The sequence below is a fragment of the Salvelinus alpinus genome, chromosome 11, assembly GCF_045679555.1.
Source record: "Salvelinus alpinus chromosome 11, SLU_Salpinus.1, whole genome shotgun sequence".
Classification (NCBI taxonomy): Eukaryota; Metazoa; Chordata; class Actinopteri; order Salmoniformes; family Salmonidae; genus Salvelinus; species Salvelinus alpinus.
Genome location: NC_092096.1, coordinates 15,867,674 through 15,893,366, shown reverse-complemented (window position 1 = coordinate 15,893,366; position 25,693 = coordinate 15,867,674). Strand labels below are relative to the sequence as shown.

The window sequence follows — 25,693 nt, the reverse complement described above, 5'->3', positions numbered from 1 at the left end:
TCTCAACATCAACTGTTCAGAGGAGACTGCGTGAATCAGGCCTTCATGGTCGAATTGCTGCAAAGAAACTACTACTAAAGGACACCAATAATAAGAAGAGACTTACTTGGGCCAAGAAACATGAGCAATGGACATTAGACCGGTGGAAATCAGTAATTTGGTCGGATGAATCCAAATTTGAGGTTTTTGGTTCCAACCGCCATGTCTTTGTGAGACACAGACGAGGTGAATGGATGATCTCCTCATGTGTGGTTCCCACCGTGAAGCATGGAGGAGGAGGTGTGATGTTGTGGGGGTGCTTTTCTAGTGACATTGTCTGTAATTTATTTAGAATTCAAGGCACACTTAACCAGCATGGCTACCACAGGATTCTGCACCAATATGCCATCCCATCTGGTTTGCGCTTAGTGGGACTATCATTTTTTTTTCAACAGGACAATGACCAAAAACACCTCCAGGCTGCGTCAGGGCTATTTGACCAAGACGTAGAGGGATGGAGTGCTGCATCAGATGACATGGCCTCCACAGTCACCTGACCTCAACTCAATTGAGATGGTTTGGGATGAGTTGGATCGCAGAGTGAAGGAAAAGCAGCCAACAAGTGCTCAGCATATGTGGGAACTCCTTCAAGACTGTTGGAAAAGCATTCCAGGTGAAGCTGGTTGAGAGAATGCCAAGAGTGTGCAAAGCTGTCATCAAGGCAAAGGGTGGATACTTTGAAGAATCTAAAATAAAAAATATATTTCGATTTGTTTAACACTTCCATATGTGTTATTTCATAGTGTTGATGTCTTCACTATTATTCTACAAGGTAAAAAATAATAAAAATTAAGAAAAAACCTTGAATGAGTAGGTGTGTCCAAACGTTTGACTGGTACTGTATGGGTTGCGTACAGAACTATGTACTGTTTATCCATCCAGGGGTCCACAAGGTTTGACTGACCGACCCGGATGGAGGGAGAGGCAGAGGCAGAGAGAAAAGAATGAGATAAAGAACCACTTTATTTGGACAGGAGGAGGGCCCAGAAACACAAGAGTAGCTCCTAGACAAGAAGGAAGCACTCTCAGTGCCTTTTACAACATCCCCATGGTTTGCTTAGAGAGAGAGAGAGAGAGAGAGAGAGAGAGAGAGAGAGAGAGAGAGAGAGAGAGAGAGAGAGAAAGAGAGAAAGAGAGAGAGAGAGAGAGAGAGAGAGAGAGGAGAGAAAGAGAGAAAGAAGAGAGAGAGAGAGAGAGAGAGAGAGAGAGAGAGAGAGAGAGAGAGAGAGAGAGAAAGAGAGAGAGAGAGAGAGAGAGAGAGAGAGAGAGAGAGAGAGGAGAGAGAGAGAGAGAGAGAGAGAGAGAGAGAACTCCAAGGTTTACTTAGCTTCGTAATTGTTGGTTTATTTTCGTGCAAGGTCAATATGTGAATGAGATCCTAGAGGAAACCCAAAGCGCCGGCTAAACTAACAAACTAAACTCCAGAGGCTCTAAAACTCAGTCCCACATGGTCCCCTTTCCCCCTCTCGCTCTGAGTGGACAAAACATTAGGAACACCATCCTAATATTGGGTTGCACCCCCTTTTGCCTTCAGAACAGCCTCAATTCACGGACGGGGCATGGACTGTACAAGGTGTCTAAAGAGTTCTACAGGGAGGCTGGCCCATGATGACTCCAATGCTTACCACAGTTGTGTCAAGTTGGCTGGATGTCCTTTGGGTTGTGGACCATTCTTGATACACACGGGGAAACTGTTGAGCGTGAAAAGCCCGGTAGCGTTGCAGTTCTTGACTCAAACCGGTGCTCCTGGAACCTACTACCATACCTCGTTCAGAGGCACTTCAATTCACCCTCTGAATGGCACATATACACAATCCATGTCTCAAACAATATTTATTTAACCTTCATCTACACTGATTGAAGTGGATTTAACAAGTGACATCAATAATGGATTTTTGATCAAGGCCATACGAGGTCTAAAGTAGTGCACTATATAGGGAATAGGGCCCTGGTCTAAAGTAGTGTACTATATAGGGAATAGGGCTCTGGTCTAAAGTAGTGCACTATATAGGGAATAGGGCTCTGGTCTAAAGTAGTCTACTATATAGGGAATAGGGCTCTGGTCTAAAGTAGTGCACTATATAGGGAATAGAGTGTCATTTGGGACACAGACTAAAACTCTACCATGACTGGATGTCTAAGGGGCAACACACACACACACACACACACACACACACACACACACACACACACACACACACACACACACACACACACACACACACACACACACACACACACACACACACACACAGGGTAGGGACGGGTAGGGTGGGGACGGGTAGGGGGTAGGGACATGTAAGGTAGGGGGTAGGGTAGGAGGTAGGGACAGGTAGGGTAGGGACAGGTAAGGTAGGAGGTAGGGACAGGTTGGGTAGGGACAGGTAAGGTAGGGGGTAGGGACAGGTAAGGTAGGGTAGGAGGTAGGGACAGGTAGGGTGGGGACAGGTAGGGTAGATGGTAGGAACGGATAGGGGTTAGGGTAGGGGTTGGGGTAGAGACAGGTAAGGTAGGGGGTAGGGTAGGGAGGGTAGGGGGATAGAGTAGGGGGAAGGGTAGGGGGGTAAATAATTTATTGGGAGCACCAAATGGCCTCTGCTCTGCTGCAGCCTATAGTGTGTGTGTGTGTGTGTGTGTGTGTGTGTGTGTGTGTGTGTGTGTGTGTGTGTGTGTGTGTGTGTGTGTGTGTGTGTGTGTGTGTGTGTGTGTGTGTGTGTGTGTGTGTGTGTGTGTGTGTGCTGTCAGTGGGGCTAACACCCTTGGAGTCTGGTGGGGTCAAAAGGTCACCGAACATTCCTCAGAGGTAACGGGGCCAGTCACCCCGACCCACTACCCGAATCCACAGTTAGTTATAGAGACTTAACCACTGCCTGTATCCACAGTTAGTTATAGAGACTTAACCACTGCCTGTATCCACAGTTAGTTATAGAGACTTAACCACTGCCTGTATCCACAGTTAGTTATAGAGACTTAACCACTGTCTAAATCCACAGTTAGTTATAGAGACTTAACCACTGCCCGAATCCACAGTTAGTTATAGAGACTTAACCACTGCCTGTATCCACAGTTAGTTATAGAGACTTAACCACTGCCTGTATCCACAGTTAGTTATAGAGACTTAACCACTGCCTGAATCCACAGTTAGTTATAGAGACTTAACCACTGCCTGTATCCACAGTTAGTTATAGAGACTTAACCACTGCCTGAATCCACAGTTAGTTATAGAGACTTAACCACTGCCTGTATCCACAGTTAGTTATAGAGACTTAACCACTGTCCGAATCCACAGTTAGTTATAGAGACTTAACCACTGCCTGTATCCACAGTTAGTTATAGAGACTTAACCACTGCATGAATCCACAGTTAGTTATAGAGACTTAACCACTGCCTGTATCCACAGTTAGTTATAGAGACTTAACCACTGCCTGAATCCACAGTTAGTTATAGAGACTTAACCACTGCCTGAATCCACAGTTAGTTATAGAGACTTAACCACCGCCCGAATCCACAGTTAGTTATAGAGACTTAACCACTGTCTAAATCCACAGTTAGTTATAGAGACTTAACCACTGCCTGTATCCACAGTTAGTTATAGAGACTTAACCACTGTCTAAATCCACAGTTAGTTATAGAGACTTAACCACTGCCTGAATCCACAGTTAGTTATAGAGACTTAACCACCGCCCGAATCCACAGTTAGTTATAGAGACTTAACCACTGCCCGAATCCACAGTTAGTTATAGAGACTTAACCACTGCCTGTATCCACAGTTAGTTATAGAGACTTAACCACTGTCTAAATCCACAGTTAGTTATAGAGACTTAACCACTGTCTAAATCCACAGTTAGTTATAGAGACTTAACCACTGCCCGAATCCACAGTTAGTTATAGAGACTTAACCACTGTCTAAATCCACAGTTAGTTATAGAGACTTAACCACTGTCTAAATCCACAGTTAGTTATAGAGACTTAACCACTGTCTAAATCCACAGTTAGTTATAGAGACTTAACCACTGTCTAAATCCACAGTTAGTTATAGAGACTTAACCACTGTCTGAATCCACAGTTAGTTATAGAGACTTAACCACTGCCTGTATCCACAGTTAGTTATAGAGACTTAACCACTGCCTGAATCCACAGTTAGTTATAGAGACTTAACCACTGGCTAAATCCACAGTTAGTTATAGAGACTTAACCACTGCATGAATCCACAGTTAGTTATAGAGACTTAACCACTGCATGAATCCACAGTTAGTTATAGAGACTTAACCACTGCCCGAATCCACAGTTAGTTATAGAGACTTAACCACTGTCTGAATCCACAGTTAGTTATAGAGACTTAACCACTGCCTGAATCCACAGTTAGTTATAGAGACTTAACCACCGCCCGAATCCACAGTTAGTTATAGAGACTTAACCACTGCCCGAATCCACAGTTAGTTATAGAGACTTAACCACTGCCTGTATCCACAGTTAGTTATAGAGACTTAACCACTGTCTAAATCCACAGTTAGTTATAGAGACTTAACCACTGTCTAAATCCACAGTTAGTTATAGAGACTTAACCACTGCCTGAATCCACAGTTAGTTATAGAGACTTAACCACCGCCCGAATCCACAGTTAGTTATAGAGACTTAACCACTGCCTGAATCCACAGTTAGTTATAGAGACTTAACCACTGCCCGAATCCACAGTTAGTTATAGAGACTTAACCACTGCCTGTATCCACAGTTAGTTATAGAGACTTAACCACTGTCTAAATCCACAGTTAGTTATAGAGACTTAACCACTGTCTAAATCCACAGTTAGTTATAGAGACTTAACCACTGCCCGAATCCACAGTTAGTTATAGAGACTTAACCACTGTCTAAATCCACAGTTAGTTATAGAGACTTAACCACTGTCTAAATCCACAGTTAGTTATAGAGACTTAATCACTGTCTGAATCCACAGTTAGTTATAGAGACTTAACCACTGCCTGTATCCACAGTTAGTTATAGAGACTTAACCACTGCCTGAATCCACAGTTAGTTATAGAGACTTAACCACTGTCTAAATCCACAGTTAGTTATAGAGACTTAACCACTGCATGAATCCACAGTTAGTTATAGAGACTTAACCACTGTCTGAATCCACAGTTAGTTATAGAGACTTAACCACTGCCTGAATCTACAGTTAGTTATAGAGACTTAACCACCGCCCGAATCCACAGTTAGTTATAGAGACTTAACCACTGCCCGAATCCACAGTTAGTTATAGAGACTTAACCACTGCCTGTATCCACAGTTAGTTATAGAGACTTAACCACTGTCTAAATCCACAGTTAGTTATAGAGACTTAACCACTGTCTAAATCCACAGTTAGTTATAGAGACTTAACCACTGCCTGAATCCACAGTTAGTTATAGAGACTTAACCACCGCCCGAATCCACAGTTAGTTATAGAGACTTAACCACTGCCCGAATCCACAGTTAGTTATAGAGACTTAACCACTGCCTGTATCCACAGTTAGTTATAGAGACTTAACCACTGTCTAAATCCACAGTTAGTTATAGAGACTTAACCACTGTCTAAATCCACAGTTAGTTATAGAGACTTAACCACTGCCCGAATCCACAGTTAGTTATAGAGACTTAACCACTGTCTAAATCCACAGTTAGTTATAGAGACTTAACCACTGTCTAAATCCACAGTTAGTTATAGAGACTTAACCACTGTCTAAATCCACAGTTAGTTATAGAGACTTAACCACTGTCTAAATCCACAGTTAGTTATAGAGACTTAACCACTGTCTAAATCCACAGTTAGTTATAGAGACTTAACCACTGTCTGAATCCACAGTTAGTTATAGAGACTTAACCACTGTCTAAATCCACAGTTAGTTATAGAGACTTAACCACTGTCTGAATCCACAGTTAGTTATAGAGACTTAACCACTGTCTAAATCCACAGTTAGTTATAGAGACTTAACCACTGTCTAAATCCACAGTTAGTTATAGAGACTTAACCACTGTCTGAATCCACAGTTAGTTATAGAGACTTAACCACTGCCTGTATCCACAGTTAGTTATAGAGACTTAACCACTGCCTGCCTGCTTTATAGTGAACTTGACATTTCCAGGCCGATTTGATTTCTTATTCCTTTCATCTCCCTCTCTTTCTCCGCCCTCCGGAGTGACCTGAGGTTTTCAAAAGAACCGATGGAGGTCTGGTCTGAACCTGTCTCCCTGCCCGCCCTCCCGCTCTAAGAGCTGGGGATGTGTTTAGGGAGGAGTCTGTCTCCGTGTGTCTGTGTGTTAAGCTAAAAGCGTTAATACCTCCCAAAACAAACACGGCACTGTTGACATTCATCACCACAGAGAAAGACTCACAGAGCTCACAGAAAGACCGACAGTTCAGAGGAGAGGCCAGGAGCATTATAGTCTTGACAGTCATTTCACCCTCAAGACTAATGCTATTCAGAGAGAGATAGAGAGGAAGCAGGGGGGGGGGGGGGGGGTGGAGAGAAAGAGAGGGAGAATGGAGTGAAGACAGAGAGAGAGAGGGTGTGAAAGGCAGAGAGGACAGAGAGAGAGAGAGTGTGTGAAAGGCAGAGAGGACAGAGAGAGAGAGAGGGTGTGAAAGGCAGAGAGGACAGAGAGAGAGAAAGGGTGTGAAAGGCAGAGAGGACAGATAGAGAGAGAGGGTGTGAAAGGCAGAGAGGACAGAGAGACAGAGAGAGAGGGTGTGAAAGGCAGAGAGGACAGAGAGAGAGAGAGAGAGGGTGTGAAAGGCAGAGAGGACAGAGAGACAGAGAGAGAGGGTGTGAAAGGCAGAGAGGACAGAGAGACAGAGAGAGAGGGTGTGAAAGGCAGAGAGGACAGAGGTGCGCTGCGTTTTGCGACGATGCCCTTTGACACATCCAGGTGGTTATTAATGCCCCCACCGGCTTATCACTCTCCCATCCCTCCATCCCTCTTTCTCTCTCATCCTTCTGTCCGGAAAAACTGACGCTTGGGATAAGTAGTGCACTATAAAGGGAATAGGATACCGATTGGGATGCAGCCATAATCCATCCCCTCTCTCTCTCTCTCTCTCTCTCTCTCTCTCTCTCTCTCTCTCTCTCTCTCTCTCTCTCTCTCTCTCTCTCTCTCTCTCTCTCTCTCTCTCTCTCTCTCTCTCTCTCTCTCTGTCTCTCTCTGTCTCTCTCTGTCTCTCTCTCTGTAACCCTCCTCTCCACTATTAAAAATAAATGGTGTACAATCCCAATCACACCCTATTCCCTTTATCCCTGCACTACTACCAGAGCTCTATAGGGAATAGGGTGCCATTTGGGATGCAGCCCTCTGGTCTGGTAAAAGGTCAATCTGCCTCGTGGTACCAGTACAGGAGGTCATCTGAATCTGGAGGTCTGTTGAACATATGGTGGTCTTTAAGTAGACTGCAGGATTTATTTAAACTGTTTACAGTCTTACAGGCCCTCTCTCACTGGTTATGGGAGTGTGTGTGTGTGTGTGTGTGTGTGTGTGTGTGTGTGTGTGTGTGTGTGTGTGTGTGTGTGTGTGTGTGTGTGTGTGTGTGTGTGTGTCCACAGAGGTCATGGGGTCAAGGCCTGGGGAGAATAGGGTGCTGCTGAGGGTCCCTGTGGGGCCATATAGGAGAGAAGGGAAGGGTGTGTGTGTGTGTGTGGGTGTGTGTGTGTGTGTGTGTGTGTGTGTGTGTGTGTGTGTGTGTGTGTGTGTGTGTGTGTGTGTGTGTGTGTGTGTGTGTGTGTGTGTGTGTATCTAGAGTTCCACAGAGGTCATGGGGTCAAGGCCTGGGGAGAATAGGGTGCTGCTGAGGGTCCCTGTGGGGCCATATAGGAGAGAAGGGAAGGGTGTGTGTGTGTGTGTGTGTGTGTGTGTGTGTGTGTGTGTGTGTGTGTGTGTGTGTGTGTGTGTGTGTGTGTGTGTGTGTGTGTGTGTGTGTGTGTGTGTGTGTGTGTGTGTGTGTGTGTGTGTGTGAGACTGGGTGTGTGTGTGTGTGAGACTGGGTGTGTGTGTGTGTGAGACTGGGTGTGTGTGTGTGTGTGAGACTGGGTGTGTGTGTGTGTGTGTGAGACTGGGTGTGTGTGTGTGTGTGTGTGTGTGTGTGTGTGTGTGTGTGTGTGTGTGTGTGTGTGTGTGTGTGTGTGTGTGTGTGTGTGTGTGTGTGTGTGTGTGTGTGTGTGTGTGTGTGTGTGTGTGTGTGACGGGGGCACCATTTGGTAAGGGTAGAGGAGATTACATCTAATCCATTAGCTCAGAGGGTTTTGGGTTTTCAACCTGGCCAATGAGCCTCAACCCGTATCTGATACTTTGACAGAGCGCCTTGAACCCCCCCCCCCTCTCGGGAGCGTGTAAGATTATGGGCTCAGTAGGTTTGAGTGACAAGGGTTTTTCTCTGTGTTATTGTTGTCGTCCGGCCCAGACGGAAGACGGGATGAGAGGGATGGGTGAACAGGGTGCGGTCCGTTTCATCTGTTCTCATCTCTCTGTTCTTCAGGGTGTCTCTTTAACTTCCTTTCTCTTCTCTGAAATCTCTCTCTTCTCTCGGTAACTAGCTGGCTGTCCTGCCAGGCCTGTCCTGCCAGGGATTTGTCTTGCATGGACGGGCCGGGAGGGAGGGAGGGAGGGAGCAGGGGGCCAGGGAGTGAGGAGGGGATGGAGGGGGCCGGGAGGGAGGGAGGGAGGGAGGGAGGGAGGGAGCGGGGGGCCAGGGAGTGAGGAGGGGATGGAGGGGGCCGGGAGGGAGGGAGGGAGGGAGGGAGCGGGGGGCCAGGGAGTGAGGAGGGGATGGAGGGGGCCGGGGGGGGAGGGAGGGAGGGAGGGAGGGAGGGGGGGGCCAGGGAGTGAGGAGGGGATGGAGGGGGCCGGGAGGGAGGGAGGGAGGGAGGGAGCGGGGGGCCAGGGAGTGAGGAGGGGATGGAGGGGGCCGGGGGGGGAGGGAGGGAGGGAGGGAGGGAGGGAGCGGGGGGCCAGGCAGTGAGGAGGGGATGGAGGGGGCCGGGAGGGAGGGAGCGGGGGGCCAGGCAGTGAGGAGGGGATGGAGGGGGCCGGGAGGGACCAGGGCCTTTTGTGGAAGTGACAGGGGCGTATCTGGGAAGTCACAGCCTGATGGACCCCTTAGCCGTCTGGGCTCCGTGACAGGGAAACGGGGAGAGACAAGGGGAGAGACATGGGGGAGAGACGGGGGGGAGACGGGGGGAGACAGTGACACTAGCTGGGTGTGTGAGGGAGGTTGCACCGTTCCAGTCTCGTGGGCTCAGTGTCTCTCTGCCACACACATCAAAAACGGAGCTGTCTGACACACACACACACACACACACACACACACACACACACACACACACACACACACACACACACACACACACACACACACACACACACACACACACACACACACAGTCTTGTGCAGCTAACCTTGTGGGGATATACAATTCAGTCCCATTCAAAATCCTATTTTCCTTAACCCCTAACCTGTACCCTTACCCTAACCTTAACCCTAACCTTAACCCAAAAACCTAACCTTAACCCTAAACCCTAGCTCCTAAACCTAAAACTAACCCTAGCTCCTAACCCTAAACCTAATTCTAACCTTAACCCTAAACTCCCTAGAAAAAGCGTTTGACCTTGTGGGGACCAACAAAATGTCCCCAGTTTGTCAAATGTTTGTTTGTTTACTCTTCTATAGTTAGACACGTCCACACACACACACACACACCTGGCGAAGCAGGTTTGGGGTCTCTGCACTTTGGAATGTCAGTCACACTTCCCTTCACTCTCTTTGTGAGAAACAAGACTTCAGAAGCGATGCTGAATATTACTGTCATCTTGAAACGTTGATAGCAGTGAACGTGTCACTGGAATGACCAGTACTGTTCTGATGGTAATACTTGTTCTCTTTTACTCCTTGATAGTCCCCCCTTTCTCCCCCCTCCTCTATTCCCTCTCTTATCTCCTCACCTTTGGGGGGGGGGGTTTATTTACTTACCCCTCCCTCCCTTCCCCTCCCTCTCACCTTTCACGCTGTCTGAGCTGGCCCTATTGTGCCTGATCCGGGAAGCATGCCCACTGTGTGTGTGTGTGTGTCTGTGTGTGTGTGTGTGTGTGTGTGTGTGTGTGTGTGTGTGTGTGTGTGTGTGTGTGTGTGTGTGTGTGTGTGTGTGTGTGTGTGCGTGCGTGCGTGCGTGCGTGCGTGTGTGACGTCAGCTCCAGTGTAGATGCACCCAGCAGGTTAAACAGCTGTAAGGACAGACGAGGACAGACGAGGACAGGAGACACTATGGCCAACACAGTCCTCTCTGACACACAGACCATTATAACCCTATTAGACCCTGGAGTTAACTCCTCAGTCAAGAAGAGAATGGAAACATGAGCTTGAAAGCCCCTGAGTCAAGTATGCTTCTCATTTAACCAGGTCTGCATAGATGACGGTGTACGGTAAGTGCTTTAGGTTGACTTCAGTGGATCTTTTTATAATGAGGGTGGCTAAGAGAAGTTTTCTGAAAGGCCCCTATGAATCCTTATGTTAGACCCCCTCTGACCCAGTTCACTATGCGTAATGGGGGATAGAATGCTGTAGAAGGCTCCAGAGTTCTAGAAAGGTCAGGGGTCATATCCTGGATTGCAGGGTGCAGAGTGGTATCCCTGCTGGGTAGTAGGAGGGGTGAGGGGTGAGAGGGACAGGGTGAGAGTTGAGAGGGAAGGGGTGAGAGAAGACTTTGGCTAAAAGGCATACAGCTAATGTCAGAATTGATCAGAATTGACTTTTCATAGCGGGTTAGGAGAACTTACGTAGCGGGTTAGGATAACTTACGTAGCGGGTTAGGATAACTTACGTAGCGGGTTAGGAGAACTTATGTAGCAGGTTAGGAGAACTTACATAGCGGGTTAGGAGAACTTATGTAGCGGGTTAGGAGAACTTACGTAGCAGGTTAGGAGAACTTACATAGCAGGTTAGGAGAACTTATGTAGCAGGTTAGGAGAACTTATGTAGCGGGTAAGGAGAACCTACGTAGCAGGTTAGGAGAACTTACGTAGCGGGTTAGGAGAACTTACGTAGCAGGTTAGGAGAACTTACGTAGCAGGTTAGGAGAATTAACGTTGCAGGTTAGGATAATTAGGTCAAGGTTTGGAAAAGGGTTAGCTAAAATGCTAAAACAAAAATCTACTTTTGACGTCAAATTGACATAAGCCGTATACAAACTAGCCATGATCGTCACAAAAGGGTGAGAAGGATTTGTGTTACACTTTGTGTTGAGTTAGTGGCCTTGGATAGCCTCAAGCAGTGAAGCCACAAGTATGAATGGGAGTTATCGCCCCCTTGTGGTTCAGAATGTAATAACCAGTTCCGTTTTTGGATACCAGAGAGAGAGAACCTGGATTTGCAGGTGCACAGTCATCCAGGTGTGGGAGTTGACAGGCTGTTGGGGGAAAGGTGTTAGAAAGGTATCAGGTATCTCTCTCTTCCTCTCTCTCTGGGTAAACAAACAGGTATGCAGAGGGGGTGTCAACAGCTGCCTATAGAGAAGGGGGGTGGGGGGCAGAGGTATTTCTGTGCTCCACTTCTCTTCCTTTACAAAAGAATGCAAGGAAGCTATTTGGAGGGAAGCTATTTGGAGGGAAGCTATATTCAGGGAATCTATATGGAGGGAAGCTCTATGGAGAGAAGCTATATGGAGGGAAGCTATATGGAGAGAAGCTCTATGGAGGGAAGCTCTATGGAGGGAAGCTATATGGAGGGAAGCTCTATGGAGAGAAGCTCTATGGAGGGAAGCTCTATGGAGAGAAGCTCTATGGAGGGAAGCTATATGGAGGGAAGCTCTATGGAGGGAAGCTATATGGAGAGAAGCTCTATGGAGGGAAGCTATATGGAGGGAAGCTATATGGAGAGAAGCTCTATGGAGGGAAGCTCTATGGAGAGAAGCTCTATGGAGGGAAGCTATATGGAGGGAAGCTCTATGGAGAGAAGCTCTATGGAGGGAAGCTATATGGAGGGAAGCTCTATGGAGGGAAGCTATATGCAGGGAAGCTATATGGAGAAAAAGCTATATGGAGGGAAGCTATATGGAGAGAAGCTCTATGGAGAGAAGCTCTATGGAGGGAAGCTATATGCAGGGAAGCTATATGGAGAGAAGCTATATGGAGAGAAGCTCTATGGAGGGAAGCTATATGCAGGGAAGAGAATGAGAGAGATACAGCAAAAGAGAGGCAGGGAAAGAGAAAGAGAGGCAGGGAAAGAGAAAGGGAGAGAGCGAAAGAGAGGCAGGGAAAGAGAAAGGGAGAGAGCGAAAGAGAAAGAGCGAAAGGAGTGATGAATGGGTGCTTTGATGTCATCATGCCCAGTGGTTAAGGTCATGGGGCCCACAGGACACTGCACAGACACAAAGACCTCTAAATAGTCTCCCACTCCCTCTATCCCTCGCTCCTCTCCTCTCCTCTCTCTCACTCCCTCTATCCCTCACTCCTATCCTCTCTTTTCTCTCTCCCACTCCCTCTATCCCTCACTCCTCTCCTCTCCTCTCTCTCACTTCTCTGTCCCTTTCTCTTTCTCACTTGAGGAGCCTGTCTCTGGTATTTATTCATAAGCTTCGCTTTTGTGTCGGATATTTGGTTCACTGCTTGATCACATGGACACGTTTCTAAACACACGTGTGCATCAGGCATGTGAGCGTGTGTGTGCATCAGGCATGTGAGCGTGTGTGTGCATCAGGCATGTGAGCGTGTGTGTGCATCAGGCATGTGAGCGTGTGTGTGACAACCGGTCAGTCCTCCAGGCCCAGCAGGAGGCTGCTACACCCTTTGTGTTTCCTCTGTTTTTCACTAGTTTAATATCACCAGTCGTCCTCTCTGTTTTTCACTAGTTTAATGTCACCAGTCGTCCTCTCTGTTTTCCACTAGTTTAATATCACCAGTCATCCTCTCTGTTTTCCACTAGTTTAATGTCACCAGTCGTCCTCTCTGTTTTCCACTAGTTTAATGTCACCAGTCGTCCTCTCTGTTTTCCACTAGTTTAATATCACCAGTCGTCCTCTCTGTTTTCCACTAGTTTAATGTCACCAGTCGTCCTCTCTGTTTTTCACTAGTTTAATATCACCAGTCGTCCTCTCTGTTTTCCACTAGTTTAATGTCACCAGTCGTCCTCTCTGTTTTCCACTAGTTTAATATCACCAGTCATCCTCTCTGTTTTCCACTAGTTTAATATCACCAGTCGTCCTCTCTGTTTTCCACTAGTTTAATGTCACCAGTCATCCTCTCTGTTTTCCACTAGTTTAATATCACCAGTCGTCCTCTCTGTTTTCCACTAGTTTAATATCACCAGTCGTCCTCTCTGTTTTCCACTAGTTTAATATCACCAGTCGTCCTCTCTGTTTTTCACTAGTTTAATGTCACCAGTCGTCCTCTCTGTTTTCCACTAGTTTAATATCACCAGTCATCCTCTCTGTTTTCCACTAGTTTAATATCACCAGTCATCCTCTCTGTTTTCCACTAGTTTAATATCACCATTCGTCATCTCTGTTTTCCACTAGTTTAATATCACCAGTCGTCCTCTCTGTTTTCCACTAGTTTAATGTCACCAGTCGTCCTCTCTGTTTTCCACTAGTTTAATATCACCAGTCGTCCTCTCTGTTTTCCACTAGTTTAATATCACCAGTCGTCCTCTCTGTTTTCCACTAGTTTAATGTCACCAGTCGTCCTCTCTGTTTTCCACTAGTTTAATGTCACCAGTCGTCCTCTCTGTTTTCCACTAGTTTAATATCACCAGTCGTCCTCTCTGTTTTCCACTAGTTTAATGTCACCAGTCGTCCTCTCTGTTTTCCACTAGTTTAATATCACCAGTCGTCCTCTCTGTTTTCCACTAGTTTAATGTCACCAGTCGTCCTCTCTGTTTTCCACTAGTTTAATGTCACCAGTCGTCCTCTCTGTTTTCCACTAGTTTAAAGTCACCAGGCATCCTCTCTGTTTTCCACTAGTTTAATGTCACTCCTCAGATGACTGCTTGTAAATCCAATAAAAGAAAAATATCAGCAACACCAGAAGTCATTTTTGTAAGTCAAGCTTGTAAAGTTAGTATTTGGGATTTTTAAAGACAGTCTGTTGCTTTTAAGTCATGTTTATTTACTTTAGTCATGCTTAAGAGAATGTCTGTGTGTGTGTGTGTGTGTGTGTGTGTGTGTGTGTGTGTGTGTGTGTGTGTGTGTGTGTGTGTGTGTGTGTGTGTGTGTGTGTGTGTGTGTGTGTGTGTGTGTGTGTGTGTGTGTGTGTGTGTGTGTGCGTTGTGTGTCTTGTGCTTCAGACATGTCCTCTAAGGGCCGTATCTAATGGTCAGTGACTGTTTGAACTCTCTACCCACCTTCACCTTGATCCCAAAGTCTATATGTACAGTGTGGAATTGTCTGACTAGTTTGGACAATAGGTACATTTTCTCTGCTGACTCTGTGTGTTATTTCAAAGTCAACTGTTTGTTTAGTTTAGGTTGTGGTATTGAACCAGCTGGGAGCTTCTCTGTGTAGATCAGCGGGAAGCTTTTAGTCCACTAAACTAAAGGTTTGTTATGTATGTTAGGACCGAATGGCCATTATTCATTCTCCATTCTCCATTATCCATTCTCCATTCTCCATTCTCCATTCCCCATTATCCAGTCCCCCCCAATGTTTCCCAAAACACTCCCCCTTGCTGCCTCTCTGTTAGACAAGAGTGTAAAGTGAAACACCCTGGGGCTCTCTCTGGCAGTGCTCTGCTGTGTTAAGAGGAATAGGCATTCTCAGGGTGTAATGTTTTAATTCAGCCACTAGAGGACAGCTGTGTCACACCAATCTACCAGAAAGCAACCAAACTCCACACAGTCAGAATGCATGCTTAATAAGTGGCAGGAAGTGCAAGGTTAGGTTAATGAACAGAGTTTTCAAGCTCTTCATGTGTAATGTATTTGAAGTATTCCTGGACCATTACTAACCTCCCTCTCTCTCTCTCCTCTTCCAGTCGGTGTATAACCTGGCCAACGTGGCGTGTAAGTGTCACGGCGTGTCCGGTTCCTGTAGTCTGAAGACGTGCTGGCTCCAGCTGGCAGACTTCCGCCGCGTCGGAGAGTTTCTGAAGGAGAAGTACGACAGCGCCGCCGCCATGCGCATCGGACGCAAAGGAAAACTGGAGCAGGTCGATAAACGCTTCAACGTCCCCACCCCGGAGGATCTGGTCTACACCGACCAGAGCCCAGACTACTGTCTGAAGAACGACACCACCGGCTCCATGGGAACCCTGGGGAGACTCTGTAACAAGACGTCAGAGGGGATGGATGGCTGTGAACTCATGTGCTGCGGGAGAGGATACGATCAGTTCAAGACCTATAAGCATGAGAGATGTCACTGCAAGTTTCACTGGTGTTGTTATGTCAAGTGTAAGAGGTGCACTTCACTGGTGGATCAGTTTGTCTGCAAGTAGGGAAGGAAGGGAGTCTGGACGACGGACGGACGGACGGACGGACAGTTCCACATGGGGAAGGGAGGGAGTCTGGACGATGGACGGACGGACAGTTCCACATGGGTAAGGAAGGGAGTCTGGACGACGGACGGACGGACGGACAGTTCCACATGGGGAAGGAAGGGAGACTGGACGATGGACGGACGGACGGACGGACGGACGGACAGTTCCACATGGGGAAGGAAGGGAGACTGGACGATGGACGGACGGACAGTTCCACATGGGGAAGGGAGGGAGTCTGGACGATGGACGGACGAACGGACAGTTCCACATGGGGAGGGGAGGGAGACTGGACGATGGATGGACAGACGGACAGTTCCACATGGGGAAGGGAGGGAGTCTGGACGATGGACGGACGGACGGACAGTTCCACATGGGGAAGGGAGGGAGTCTGGACGACGGACGGACGGACGGACGGACAGTTCCACTTGGGGAAGGGAGGGAGACTGGACGATGGACGGACGGACGGACAGTTCCACATGGGGAAGGGAGGGAGTCTGGACGATCGACGGACGGACAGTTCCACATGGGGAAGGGAGGGAGACTGGGCGATGGATGGACGGACGGACAGTTCCTCATGGGGAAGGGAGGGAGTCTGGACGATGGGGTAGGGAGGGGCTGGAATGGAAGGACATGTAACCCATGAGGGGTGTAAGATTATATAACAATAATAAATAAATAAAAAGAAATCATGAAATATATAAATAAATAAAGTAAAAAAATGCGTTGCTAGTAATTGAATGAGACTTTTATATGACTCAAGCTGCCTGAGGGAGGACTTGACCGACAAGCAGGCGAATGCAAAACAGAAAGGCTGTTCGTTTTGTTTGTTGTCTACTGGTCGGCCATTTGCTTCCTCTCTCCTTCGCAACTGTCCCCTGATTGGTGGCTCGTGCAGTGACGACCAGGAAGTGATGTCACAAGTATCCTTGTTCCCTGGTTGGTGGAATGGGAGGGGGAGGCTGGATAGACTCCTCTTACTTTACAGACTCTTCAAAACGAGAGAGCGAGGAAGTCAGAGAGAGAGAGAGAGAGAGAGAGAGGGAGGGAGAGAGAGAGAGGGAAAGGGAAAGGGAAAGAGAAGGAGAAGGAGAGAAAGACTAGAAAGGGATGGATCCCAATGAACTGTGCCAAAGCTCCTTTCACCTCCTCTTCCACTCACTCCTCTCTTCTCCACCCTTCCCACCATAGGTTGGTTCTGCATTCTGTTTTACGTCTCACCCTCTTTTCATCACCCTTATTTCATCACCCTGCTAGAGCTCTTAGAAACCACCAGTCCAAGCCAAAGGACACCACCTCACACATGAACTGTTGAGTTTGGAACCTCTAGCCTGGAAGACAGCACAGCTCATGACTTTGGGCACAGAAAGCAAACATAGCTCCGTGTAACTTATAGGGACCATGTGAGTCCCAGAGGACAAGAAGATTAAGGATTGTGTTGATTGAAGGGAGGAGGACTCTGAGACCTTGGCTGGACATATTGAGAAAAGAGAAGAAGAGAGAGAGGAAACACCTGAGTCCTTCTACAATACATAGACCTCTTACTCTACCTTTAGATTCATGCTGTTCTATCATCTAACAGCATCATTACGTTGTCATGGACTGAATTACTGATCACAGGCCCGTGGCCCCTCGCTGTTCAATAACAGACTGCTGTATCTCTCTATTCAACAGGTGGGCCACAGCTATTGTGACCATACCAATAGCCGTCTCTAAGCCAATGTCATGACAGTCACACAGCTACCAAGCTTTGTTAGGAGGATGCAACAAATGTGTTATAGAGTTCAAATGTCTGGGAATGAATTGTAAAAGGCAGAAGAAAGTGAACGGAGGAACTCGGAGGACTGCAGATTATTATAGTGGGGATGAGGTACATAGAAATAGTTGAAAATTATATTTTATTAATAATTACTTTTTCATTTTATACTTCATATATGTATTGTTTTGATGATCCTGTCTTTTGACACGGAGGCTTTGGTTTCGTCCTATTCCCTATGTAGTGCACTACTTTTTGCCAGAGTCCTATGGTCCCCGGTCAAAAGTAGTGCACTATATAGGGAATATGATGTCATATGGGACACACACTTTTAGACTTTGTTGTTCAGCTGAACCTCTATCCCTGAGGTTCCTTCCTGCTTGGAATATCTATTGTCCAATCTCTGCCAAACGCTGCCCACTCTTCAGCCAATGACAGACAAGCCTTTCCTTTGTCATCCAATGAGTGTTGTGGCAAAGTACTACTCATGTAAATATCAGCAGACCTTATCCTTATATGCAGATAATGACACTTTTACAACATACAGACTCCAGGTCTCTCAGAGTGTGTTCTTGTCTATATTATTCTCTCTGAAAGATTGTTGTCGTGATGTGATCCATTAATATTCTCCATGTGTATATTGTATTATCCCCCCCCACTTCAAAACAGTCATATTAAACCAATAATAGTGATGATTATAATAAGTAGAAGTGTTTTCCTAATCCTCTCATGATGCCCTTCTAGTGACAGGGAGGCTGAAGAGGCCTACTGTGTCTTCATTTGTGTGTGTGTGTGTGTGTGTGTGTGTGTGTGTGTGTGTGTGTGTGTGTGTGTGTGTGTGTGTGTGTGTGTGTGTGTGTGTGTGTGTGTGTGTGTGTGTGTGTGTGTGTGTGTGTGTGGCCTCTCATTATCAATAATGTTTTATGACACATTAAAACAATACTTCCGGGATTTTACCCATATACTTAGTCATTGTGCTAACGCTAGTTAGCATTGGCTCACAAAACTACCTCTAACTTCCTTCATACTGGACACAGAGACATACAAACAGTATCTATGAGTTCATCGGACTCTGGGGAAGTAGATAAAGTGCCAAAATATCCCTTTAAGTTGTGTGCACCTCGAGTGGGAAAAATACTACCAATAGCCATTCATAATATAGCAAGCAATACATCCAACTTGTAAGTCGCTCTGGATAAGAGCGTCTGCTAAATGACTTAAATGTAAATGTAAAATTATGCTTAGAACTATTGTAAACAAAAGACAGAATAGCAGCAGCAGCAGGCATATGCTGTAGCACATGGCTATCCTAGCCTAGCATCTCCTCTCCTCTATATTAGTCATGGCTAACCTAGCCTAGCATCTCTCTCTTCTCCTCTGTTGGAGTCCTGGCTAACCTAGCCTAGCATCTCCTCTCCTCTGTATTAGTCATGGCTAACCTAGTCTAGCAACTCTCTTTTCTCCTCTGTAGGAATCATGGCTAACCTAGCCTAGCGTCTCCTCTGTAGGAGTAGTGTCAGACCTAGCCTAGCGTCTCCTCTGTAGGAGTAGTGTCAGACCTAGTCTAGCATCTCCTCTGTAGGAGTAGTGTCAGACCTAGCCTAGCGTCTCCTCTGTAGGAGTAGTGTCAGACCTAGCCTAGCGTCTCCTCTGTAGGAGTAGTGTCAGACCTAGCCTAGCGTCTCCTCTGTAGGAGTAGTGTCAGACCTAGCCTAGCGTCTCCTCTGTAGGAGTAGTGTCAGACCTAGCCTAGCATCTCCTCTGTAGTAGTAGTAGTGTCAGACCTAGCCTAGCGTCTCCTCTGTAGGAGTAGTAGTGTCAGACCTAGCCTAGCATCTCCTCTGTAGGAGTAGTGTCAGACCTAGCCTAGCGTCTCCTCTGTAGGAGTAGTAGTGTCAGACCTAGCCTAGTGTCTCCTCTGTAGGAGTAGTGTCAGACCTAGCCTAGCGTCTCCTCTGTAGGAGTAGTGTCAGACCTAGCCTAGCGTCTCCTCTGTAGGAGTAGTGTCAGACCTAGCCTAGCGTCTCCTCTGTAGGAGTAGTAGTGTCAGACCTAGCCTAGCGTCTCCTCTGTAGGAGTAGTAGTGTCAGACCTAGCCTAGCGTCTCCTCTGTAGGAGTAGGGTCAGACCTAGCCTAGTGTCTCCTCTGTAGGAGTAGTAGTGTCAGACCTAGCCTAGCGTCTCCTCTGTAGGAGTAGTGTCAGACCTAGCCTAGCGTCTCCTCTGTAGGAGTAGTGTCAGACCTAGCCTCGCGTCTCCTCTGTAGGAGTAGTGTCAGACCTAGCCTAGCGTCTCCTCTGTAGGAGTAGTGTCAGACCTAGCCTAGCGTCTCCTCTGTAGGAGTAGTGTCAGACCTAGCCTAGCGTCTCCTTTGTAGGAGTAGTGTCAGACCTAGCCTAGCGTCTCCTCTGTAGGAGTAGTGTCAGACCTAGCCTAGCGTCTCCTCTGTAGGAGTAGTGTCAGACCTAGCCTAGCGTCTCCTCTGTAGGAGTAGTGTCAGACCTAGACTTGCGTCTCCTCTGTAGGAGTAGTGTCAGACCTAGCCTAGCGTCTCCTCTGTAGGAGTAGTAGTGTCAGACCTAGCCTAGCGTCTCCTCTGTAGGAGTAGTAGTGTCAGACCTAGACTAGCGTCTCCTCTGTAGGAGTAGTGTCAGACCTAACCTAGCGTCTCCTCTGTAGGAGTAGTGTCAGACCTAGCCTAGCGTCTCCTCAGTAGGAGTAGTGTCAGACCTAGCCTAGCATCACCTCTGTAGGAGTAGTGTCAGACCTAGCCTAGCGTTTCCTCTGGAGAGGTAGTGTCAGATTGTGACAGTAGATTAGGAACACTAGAACGGTGTAAAGGACGACCAGCACACTGCTCTCAGATAATCCTGATAATCACAGATTAGACAACTGTTATTATGACACAGTAGCCACACCCCCTGACATCACACTAGCTACTGTTCCCCTGTATAGAGCCATACATACTACACTGTTATAGCCACACCCCCTGACACCACACTAGCTGCTGTACCCCTGTATAGAGCCATACATACTACACTGTTATAGCCACACCCCCTGACACCACACTAGCTACTGTACCCCTGTAGAGAGCAAGACATACATACACTGTTATAGCCACACCCCCTGACACCACACTAGCTACTGTTCCCCTGTATAGAGTCATATATACTACACTGTTATAGCCACACCCCCTGACACCACACTAGCTACTGTTCCCCTGTATAGGGCCATACATACTACACTGTTATAGCCACACCCCCTGACACCACACTAGCTACTGTACCCCTGTATAGAGCAAGACATACATACACTGTTATAGCCACACCCCCTGACACCACACTAGCTACTGTTCCCCTGTATAGGGCCATACATACTACACTGTTATAGCCTCACCCCCTGACACCACACTAGCTACTGTACCCCTGTATAGGGCCATACATACTACACTGTTATAGCCACACCCCCTGCCATCACACTAGCTACTGTTCCCCTGTATAGAGCAATACATACTACACTGTTATAGCCTCACCCCTTGACACCACACTAGCTACTGTACCCCTGTATAGGGCCATACATACACTGTTATAGCCACACCCCCTGCCATCACACTAGCTACTGTTCCCCTGTATAGAGCCATACATACTACACTGTTATAGCCTCACCCCCTGACGCCACACTAGCTACTGTACCCCTGTATAGGGCCATACATACTACACTGTTATAGCCACACCCCCTGTCATCACACTAGCTACTGTTCCCCTGTATAGGGCCATACATACTACACTGTTATAGCCTCACCCCCTGACACCACACTAGCTACTGTTCCCCTGTATAGAACCATACATACTACACTGTTATAGCCACACCCCCTGCCATCACACTAGCTACTGTTCCCCTGTATAGGGCCATACATACTACACTGTTATAGCCACACCCCCTGCCACCACACTAGCTACTGTTCCCCTGTATAGGGCCATACATACTACACTGTTATAGCCACACCCCCTGACACCACACTAGCTACTGTACCCCTGTATAGGGCCATACATACTACACTGTTATAGCCACACCCCCCGACACCACACTAGCTACTGTTCCCCTGTATAGAGCCATACATACTACACTGTTATAGCCTCACCCCCTGACACCACACCAGCTACTGTACCCCTGTATAGGGCCATACATACTACACTGTTATAGCCACACCCCCTGTCATCACACTAGCTACTGTTCCCCTGTATAGGGCCATACATACTACACTGTTATAGCCTCACCCCCTGACACCACACTAGCTACTGTTCCCCTGTATAGAACCATACATACTACACTGTTATAGCCACACCCCCTGCCACCACACTAGCTACTGTTCCCCTGTATAGGGCCATACATACTACACTGTTATAGCCACACCCCCTGACACCACACTAGCTACTGTACCCCTGTATAGGGCCATACATACTACACTGTTATAGCCACACCCCCCGACACCACACTAGCTACTGTACCCCTGTATAGGGCCATACATACTACACTGTTATAGCCACACCCCCTACCATCACACTAGCTACTGTACCCCTGTATAGGGCCATACATACTACACTGTTATAGCCTCACCCCTTGACACCACACTAGCTACTGTACCCCTGTATAGGGCCATACATACTACACTGTTATAGCCTCACCCCCTGACACCACACTAGTTACTGTACCCCTGTATAGGGCCATACATACTACACTGTTATAGCCTCACCCCTTGACACCACACTAGCTACTGTACCCCTGTATAGGGCCATACATACTACACTGTTATAGCCTCACCCCCCGACACCACACTAGCTACTGTACCCCTGTATAGGGCCATACATACTACACTGTTATAGCCACACCCCCTACCATCACACTAGCTACTGTACCCCTGTATAGGGCCATACATACTACACTGTTATAGTCCCACCCCCTGACACCACACTAGCTACTGTACCCCTGTATAGGGCCATACATACTACACTGTTATAGTCACACCCCCTGACACCACACTAGCTACTGTACCCCTGTATAGGGCCATATAAACTACACTGTTATAGCCTCACCCCTTGACACCACACTAGCTACTGTACCCCTGTATAGGGCCATACATACACTGTTATAGCCACACCCCCTGACACCACACTAGCTACTGTACCCCTGTATAGGGCCATACATACTACACTGTTATAGCCACACCCCCTACCATCACACTAGCTACTGTACCCCTGTATAGGGCCATACATACTACACTGTTATAGTCCCACCCCCTGACACCACACTAGCTACTGTACCCCTGTATAGGGCCATACATACTACACTGTTATAGTCACACCCCCTGACACCACACTAGCTACTGTACCCCTGTATAGGGCCATATAAACTACACTGTTATAGCCTCACCCCTTGACACCACACTAGCTACTGTACCCCTGTATAGGGCCATACATACACTGTTATAGCCACACCCCCTGACACCACACTAGCTACTGTTCCCCTGTATAGGGCCATACATACTACACTGTTATAGCCTCACCCCCTGCCATCACACTAGCTACTGTTCCCCTGTATAGAGCCATACATACTACACTGTTATAGCCTCACCCCCTGACACCACACTAGCTACTGTACCCCTGTATAGGGCCATACATACTACACTGTTATAGCCACACCCCCTGTCATCACACTAGCTACTGTTCCCCTGTATAGGGCCATACATACTACACTGTTATAGCCTCACCCCCTGACACCACACTAGCTACTGTTCCCCTGTATAGAACCATACATACTACACTGTTATAGCCACACCCCCTGCCACCACACTAGCTACTGTTCCCCTGTATAGGGCCATACATACTACACTGTTATAGCCACACCCCCTGACACCACACTAGCTACTGTACCCCTGTATAGGGCCATACATACTACACTGTTATAGCCACACCCCCCGACACCACACTAGCTACTGTACCCCTGTATAGGGCCATACATACTACACTGTTATAGCCACACCCCCTACCATCACACTAGCTACTGTACCCCTGTATAGGGCCATACATACTACACTGTTATAGCCTCACCCCCTGACACCACACTAGCTACTGTTCCCCTGTATAGAGCAATACATACTACACTGTTATAGCCTCACCCCTTGACACCACACTAGCTACTGTACCCCTGTATAGGGCCATACATACACTGTTATAGCCACACCCCCTGACACCACACTAGCTACTGTTCCCCTGTATAGGGCCATACATACTACACTGTTATAGCCTCACCCCCTGCCATCACACTAGCTACTGTTCCCCTGTATAGAGCCATACATACTACACTGTTATAGCCTCACCCCCTGACACCACACTAGCTACTGTACCCCTGTATAGGGCCATACATACTACACTGTTATAGCCACACCCCCTGTCATCACACTAGCTACTGTTCCCCTGTATAGGGCCATACATACTACACTGTTATAGCCTCACCCCCTGACACCACACTAGCTACTGTTCCCCTGTATAGAACCATACATACTACACTGTTATAGCCACACCCCCTGCCACCACACTAGCTACTGTTCCCCTGTATAGGGCCATACATACTACACTGTTATAGCCACACCCCCTGACACCACACTAGCTACTGTACCCCTGTATAGGGCCATACATACTACACTGTTATAGCCACACCCCCTACCATCACACTAGCTACTGTACCCCTGTATAGGGCCATACATACTACACTGTTATAGCCTCACCCCTTGACACCACACTAGCTACTGTACCCCTGTATAGGGCCATACATACTACACTGTTATAGTCACACCCCCTGACACCACACTAGCTACTGTACCCCTGTATAGGGCCATACATACTACACTGTTATAGTCACACCCCCTGACACCACACTAGCTACTGTACCCCTGTATAGGGCCATATAAACTACACTGTTATAGCCTCACCCCTTGACACCACACTAGCTACTGTACCCCTGTATAGGGCCATACATACACTGTTATAGCCACACCCCCTGACACCACACTAGCTACTGTTCCCCTGTATAGGGCCATACATACTACACTGTTATAGCCTCACCCCCTGCCATCACACTAGCTACTGTTCCCCTGTATAGAGCCATACATACTACACTGTTATAGCCTCACCCCCTGACACCACACTAGCTACTGTACCCCTGTATAGGGCCATACATACTACACTGTTATAGCCACACCCCCTGTCATCACACTAGCTACTGTTCCCCTGTATAGGGCCATACATACTACACTGTTATATCCTCACCCCCTGACACCACACTAGCTACTGTTCCCCTGTATAGAACCATACATACTACACTGTTATAGCCACACCCCCTGCCACCACACTAGCTACTGTTCCCCTGTATAGGGCCATACATACTACACTGTTATAGCCACACCCCCTGACACCACACTAGCTACTGTACCCCTGTATAGGGCCATACATACTACACTGTTATAGCCACACCCCCCGACACCACACTAGCTACTGTACCCCTGTATAGGGCCATACATACTACACTGTTATAGCCACACCCCCTACCATCACACTAGCTACTGTACCCCTGTATAGGGCCATACATACTACACTGTTATAGCCTCACCCCCTGACACCACACTAGCTACTGTTCCCCTGTATAGAGCAATACATACTACACTGTTATAGCCTCACCCCTTGACACCACACTAGCTACTGTACCCCTGTATAGGGCCATACATACACTGTTATAGCCACACCCCCTGACACCACACTAGCTACTGTTCCCCTGTATAGGGCCATACATACTACACTGTTATAGCCTCACCCCCTGCCATCACACTAGCTACTGTTCCCCTGTATAGAGCCATACATACTACACTGTTATAGCCTCACCCCCTGACACCACACTAGCTACTGTACCCCTGTATAGGGCCATACATACTACACTGTTATAGCCACACCCCCTGCCACCACACTAGCTTACTGTTCCCCTGTATAGGGCCATACATACTACACTGTTATAGCCACCCCTGCCACACCAGCTATGCCCTGTATAGGGCCATACATACTACACTGTTATAGCCACACCCCCTGACACCACACTAGCTACTGTACCCCTGTATAGGGCCATACATACTACACTGTTATAGCCACACCCCCCGACACCACACTAGCTACTGTACCCCTGTATAGGGCCATACATACTACACTGTTATAGCCACACCCCCTACCATCACACTAGCTACTGTACCCCTGTATAGGGCCATACATACTACACTGTTATAGCCTCACCCCTTGACACCACACTAGCTACTGTACCCCTGTATAGGGCCATACATACTACACTGTTATAGCCTCACCCCCTGGCACCACA

At 47.6% G+C, this 25,693-nt stretch overlaps 1 protein-coding gene across 2 annotated transcripts in view; it reads left to right on the top strand.

Annotated features, from left to right (window-relative positions):
- wnt5b (wingless-type MMTV integration site family, member 5b) overlaps window positions 1-17,982 on the top strand; it is a 194,659-nt gene extending 176,677 nt beyond the window's left edge. For both annotated transcript variants that reach the window (XM_071331831.1, XM_071331832.1), the window contains one exon: window positions 15,025-17,982. In XM_071331831.1, the coding sequence (XP_071187932.1) occupies window positions 15,025-15,483 (459 nt within the window). In that variant the 3' untranslated portion in view covers window positions 15,484-17,982. The remainder of the gene's footprint in view (window positions 1-15,024) is intronic.
- The last annotated feature ends 7,711 nt before the right edge of the window (window positions 17,983-25,693 follow it).